The sequence below is a fragment of the Lutra lutra genome, chromosome 1 (assembly GCF_902655055.1).
Source record: "Lutra lutra chromosome 1, mLutLut1.2, whole genome shotgun sequence".
Classification (NCBI taxonomy): Eukaryota; Metazoa; Chordata; class Mammalia; order Carnivora; family Mustelidae; genus Lutra; species Lutra lutra.
Genome location: NC_062278.1, coordinates 131,241,913 through 131,247,912, shown reverse-complemented (window position 1 = coordinate 131,247,912; position 6,000 = coordinate 131,241,913). Strand labels below are relative to the sequence as shown.

General features: G+C 37.7%; 1 protein-coding gene across 5 annotated transcripts in view; it reads right to left on the bottom strand.

Moving 5' to 3' along the window:
- Positions 1–835: 835 nt before the first annotated feature.
- Positions 836–6,000, bottom strand: part of TOPBP1 (DNA topoisomerase II binding protein 1) — a 63,654-nt gene continuing 58,489 nt past the window's right edge. For all 5 annotated transcript variants that reach the window (XM_047736720.1, XM_047736721.1, XM_047736722.1 and 2 more), the window contains one exon: positions 836–1,561. In XM_047736720.1, coding sequence (XP_047592676.1) covers positions 1,418–1,561 — 144 coding nt within the window. In that variant the 3' untranslated portion in view covers positions 836–1,417. The remainder of the gene's footprint in view (positions 1,562–6,000) is intronic.

The window sequence follows — 6,000 nt, the reverse complement described above, 5'->3', positions numbered from 1 at the left end:
ATTTAAAGCATGAAATTCAGGGAAACTTACTGCAAACTGCCAAGTGAAAAGACTCCACTCACACAAAATGGCCCTGGTAAAAGCATGTTGGGTGTTTTTGTTTGGGGACGGAGCAGGCTCTATGACAATGCTATCTATTTGGCTGTGTAGGACTTTTTGTCCTGAGCTGTGAATTTAGTTCAAAGCCAAAACCTCTGAAGGGTCGGGATAACCCCCACTACTATTTCTCTCCATTTAGAGGAAGATCTGACTAAAAACTTGAGGGGTTTTGTGTACAGGTTAAGAATTTCAACCCTTCGCCACTTGAGTTTGCCTTTCAAAGAGTCATTATGAAATGGGACCATTTACATCAAAATCATGGTTCTGATTCTGGTTCTTCCTTTAAGCAAAATGAGGTAGCCTTACATTTCCAGGACTGTGGTAACACATGTAGAATTTGGTGTTTACATTTAGATTAATAAAGGCTAATGCAATTTTGTAGTTCCAATAAAAGGGTTTTTAACCCAGGAACAGAATATCCTACGTAAGTAACAAACATCTGAAATATAACTAGCAACTCATTGAGTTTTGTTTTTTAAGTTATTTTAGGGAGGGAGGGGGGGCGGAGGGAAAGGGACAGGGAATCCAAGCAGACTCTGTGCTCAGCCCAGAGCCTGACTTGGGACTTGATCCCAGGACCTGAGCTGAAACCAAGAGTAGATGCTCAACCATCTGCACCACCCAGGTGCCCCAGCAATTTGCTTTTCAAGCTAAATCTTACAATCATTTAATGCTTCAACAAGAGAATGGACACCAGAATGCTTTGCATTTAAAAACTTACCTGAACTTGTATGAGTCACTTTTATTCTTTATTGTCTTTATTTTCCAAGTTTGGGCACCCAAACTTGGCAAACATCATGGAGATCTGTACAAACATGCATATACATATATACACTCACACATATTTAAGTTTAAAGCCTCAGTTCCTCATTAAACCTTGTACTCAGGCTCCTGTTAAAAAGAGGGAAAGGGGTGAGAAGAATCAGGGAAAATATGAATAAATCCCAATTGACAACTTCCTTATTGTTAAAAATTAAAGCAGGCATCTTAAGGCAAAATCTATCACCTTACTAAAACTTCCACTAAGCTACAGTCTCAGATATTTACAAGAAAATAAATAAACAGCCCCATACACCATCAATGCAGTTTAATGACAAGCTAGCTAAGGCTTTGTGTTTTGTTGTTATTTCAGGTAAAACAGTTAATATTTCAGTGATTAAAATTTCAGGTGTTAAAAACTACAAGCAAGGTCATCATTACACTCTGAAGCTGAATTCTTCTTCAGACACTTGTCTTTAAATTACTATGCAAAACCAGGACTAACATTCAGGCTTTATAGTTAAAATGCTAATGTTTGGTGACTGAAGAGTAAACATTATTAGTTTACTCTAGGTCGTTTCATTTTATTTTTCTCTGTAGGAGCTTTCCTCTTCTGTGATAATCCAGGCCCAGGTTCCTTATTATTTGGAAGAAACGAAATTGCTTCTGGGAGACAGTAATTTTCTACTCGAGGAGGGGATTCCTATAAAAGAGGAAAAAACATTGTTCATTTTTTTTCCTTGACTGTGCTCTGTAACCAGAGAAACTTAAAATTGGTCTTTTAAGGTATGCTACTTAGCATATCACATTTAGGGAACAGAACCGGTGTGACAAAATCTCACCTTTTAGCAGAAAAAAATATATAGCTCAGGTGGAATTGGGCCAGCTTAGATCTTGATAATGGTTTCATTTGTAAAGTATGGTTAAGATGTGATACCTTATATTGTTAATTTAAAAAATTTTTTATTTAATCTTAAAACATATGAGATAGGTATAGGTATTTGTTATTCCTCATTTTACAGATATGTTATTTAACCTTTTTTTATAACTGGCAAGTGGCAAAGCCAAAATTCATACACTGCCTCTAAAATCCTTGCACTTTTGGGGCACCTGGGTGGCTCAGTGGGTTAAAGCCTCTGCCTTCAGCTCAGATCATGATCCCAGAGTCCTGGGATCAAGCCCCGAATCGAATCGGGCTCTCTGCTCAGCAGGGAGCCTGCTTTCCCCCTCTCTCTCTGCCTGCCTCTCTGCCTACTTGTAATCGCTGTCTGTTAAATAAATAAATAAATAAATAAAATCTTAAAAAAAAAAAAGGAAAAAAAAGAAAAATAAAATCCTTGTACTTCTCTTCCTCACAACCACATTCCAACCTTAAAGGATCTTTCCCCTCCTTATTACAAGTGTGATAAAACTTAATTTTCTAGCAAGATGGCAGACTGGATAACATGAAAATGAATCACAAAATACTGGGTAAGTGCCTTTTGATTCAACTCTTCCCTGATGACGACTTCTGACCCAAATATATGAAAAGCAACTACCCTAAGACATTTAGGAAGCACACCTAAGGCATTCTAGGGAACTGCAAATTAAAACCACAATGAGAGATTATGATATACTGAAATGGCTAAATTAAAGTGACAAATAATAGGGTACAGAAAAACTGGATCACTTGTATTGGTAGGAATGTAAAATATGATCACTCTGGACACACACAACTTAGGAATTTATCCTAGTGTGATCAAATCTTATTTTCACACAAAACATGTGCAAAAAATGTTCATAGCAGCTTTACTCATAATAGCCCCAAAGTAGAAACAACCCAGACGTCCTTCAATACGTTAATGGTTAAGCTGTAGTATATCTGAACTGTTCAGCAATAAAAAGTAAAAAAAATTACTGATACAAGCAACACCTCAATGATTCTCAAGATAATTTTGCTAAAAAAAAAAAAATACACTATATTGACTCATTTTAAGATTTAAAGAAACTGACAACAGATTAGCGATTAACTGGTATGAGAGACGGCTGGAAGAAGAGAATGAAGGGAAGGAGGTGGGTGTAGTTAAGAAAAGGCAAAATGAAAGATTGCTGTAGTGACAGACATGAAGTAGGAGTGGGGAAATCGGAGGGGAAAGGAGGATTGTATCAGGTCAACATCCTGGTTGTAATATTGTACTCTGTTTTTGCAAGATGTTATCCACTGGGGGAACTGTATTATTTCTTACAATTGCATGTAAAGCTACAATTACCTCAAAATAAAGGCAGCAATCTTGCCCATGACCCAGATGTTGGAAATAGTAGACAATGATACTAAAGCAGCTCTTATCCCTTGAAAAAGCAAAAAGAAACTATAAAAAAGAACAGAGATTCTAGATGTAAAAAAATATATATATCTAATTAAAAAATCTCCTGGAATAGGCTTAAGAATAGAATAAAAATAACAACAACAAAAAATCAGTGAAGTTGGAGGCAGATAAATAGGAATTAGAAAACAGAAAAATGATTGCAAACAAAGTAACCATGGCCTGAGGGACCTATGGGACAGTTTCAAAAGGTATGAGTGATTAAATTAGACAGGAAAGAATGGAGCAGAAGTAATGATCAAAATTTCTCAAATTTGGTGAAAGAGAGAAGTTTACTTCTCTCTTTAGACTGAAGAAACCCTGCAGACATGAAGCAGGTTTAATATAAAGAAACCACACCTGGAAGTATCATAAATGGTGAAAATCAAAGATGAAACAGCCAGAAAAAAAAAAAAAATCAGACACTGCATTGCATACAGGAGAAGAATTCAAATTACTGCTGACTTCTCAGAAGCAATGGAGGCCAGCAGAAAGTGGAATCTTTAGTAGAAGAAAAAACTATCAACCCTAAATCCTATGCCCTACAAAAAAAAAAAGATCCTTCAAGCATAAGGGTAAAATAGACACTCTCAAATAAAAGAAAACCAGAATTGGTCCCATAAAATCAAATAAAAAACTAGAAATCAAAGTTTTGGAATGAAGGAAAATTGAAAATTGATACCAGATAGCATAAATATGACTATATTATTCCTTTTAATTCCCTCAAAATACATAGGATTTATTTTTTAAAGATTTTATTTATTTATTTGACAGAGATCACAAGTAGGCAGAGAGAGACAGAGAAGCAGGCTCCCTGGTGAGCAAAGAGCCCAATGCAGGACTTGATCCCAGGACCACTTGATCCCAGGACCACAGGATCATGACCTGAGCCGAAGGCAGAGGCTTTAACCCACTGAACTGCCCAGGCACCCACATAGGATTGTTCAAGCAAGTTTTGCTTTAAGGCAGAACACTGTTCTGTGGAACTGTAAGAGACCTATGGAAAATATACAACAAACTACAGAAAGTTTGCTGGCCCCTGCTTTACACTGAAGGACCTGACATTAAATATTTCAGGCTGTCTGTGACAGTCTCTGTTGCAACTACTCAGCCCAGCTGTGGGAGTGCAAAAGCAGAAAAGAGAACACATAAATGAGTGAATAGAGCTGTGTGCCAGTAAAACTTAGTAACACAGGCAGTGGACAGGGTTTGACCTGTGGGCTACAGTTTACTGGCCCCTGGTTTAAAGGAAAGGGGAAGTAAAGGAACCTATGTGACTGCAAGATTTCTACATTCTATGTGAAGTGGCACAATATCATTCTAGCTAGACCATAAAAAGTTAAGTATATTGTAATTTATAGAACAAAACACACCCTGCCTCCAACCAAAAAAAAAAGGGCAAGAAAGGAAGAATACAAGAACAAAAACAAATTGAAAACTGCAAAAAATCCTAAATCCAATCATACCAATAATTACATGATGGACTAAACAATAAAAAAGCAAGACCCAACGATACCCTTTTTAAAAGAAAGCCATTCCAAATATAAAGGAAAATTCCATTTACAATTGCATCAAGAATAAAATACCTAGGGACAAATTTAATCAAGGGGATAAAACCCTTGTATATTGAAAACTAGGTGACACTGACGAGAAAAAATGAAGATGACACAAATAAATGGAAAGATATTCCATGCTCATGGACTGGAAGAATTAACACTATTGAAATGTCCACACTACCCAAAGCAATCTACAGGTTCAATGCAATCCCTATCAAAATTCCAATGGCATTTTTTCTAGAAGTAGAAAAAACAATCTTAAAATTTGTATGGAATCGGGGCACCTGGGTAGCTCAGTGGGTTGAGCCTCTGCCTTCGGCTCAGGTCATGATCTTGGGGTCCTGGGATCGAGTCCCACATGGGGCTCTCTGCTCTGCAGGGAGCCTGCTTCCTCCTCTCTCTGCTTGCCTCTCTGCCCACTTGTGATCTCTCTCTGTCAAATAAATATAATCTTTAAAAAAAAAAAATTTGTATGGAATCACAAAGACTCCAAATAGCCAAAGCAATCTTGAGAAAGGAGAACAAAGCTGGAGGCATCATGCTCCCTGATTTTAAATTCTATTTACAAAGCTATGGTAACCAAACAGTATGGTACTAGCACACAGACAGACACATAGATCAACAGCACAGAAAACCCAGAAATAAACCCAGGTATACACAATCAATTAAAAAGGAGCCAAGAACATAAAATAGGAAAAGCAGTTTCTTCAATAAGTGGTGTTGGAAAAACTAGATAGCTACATGCAAAAGACTGAAACAGGACCACTATCTTAAACCATATACAAAAATAAACTCAAAATGGATTAAGATTTGGATGAAAGGGGCACCTGGGTGGCTCAGTGGGTTAAGCCTGAGCCTTCGGGTCAGGTCATGATCTCAGGGTCCTGGGATTGAGCCCCGCATTGGGCTCTCTGTTCAACGGAGAGCTTGCTTCCCCCTCTCTCTCTGCCTGCCTCCCTGCCTGCTTGTGATCTCTCTCTCTCTGTCAAATAAATAAATAAAATCTTTAAAAAAAAAAAACAAAAAAAGATTTGGATGAAAGACCTAACATCAAAAAATGGTGATGAGGATGTGTACTTTTAGTGGGAATGTAAACTGATGCAGCCATTATTTTTTTCTTCAAAAAATTAAAAAACAGGGGCGCCTGGGTGGCTCAGTGGGTTAAGCCGCTGCCTTCGGCTTAGGTCATGATCTCAGGTCCTGGGTTCAAGCCCCACATCGGGCTTTCTGCTCAGCAGGGAGCC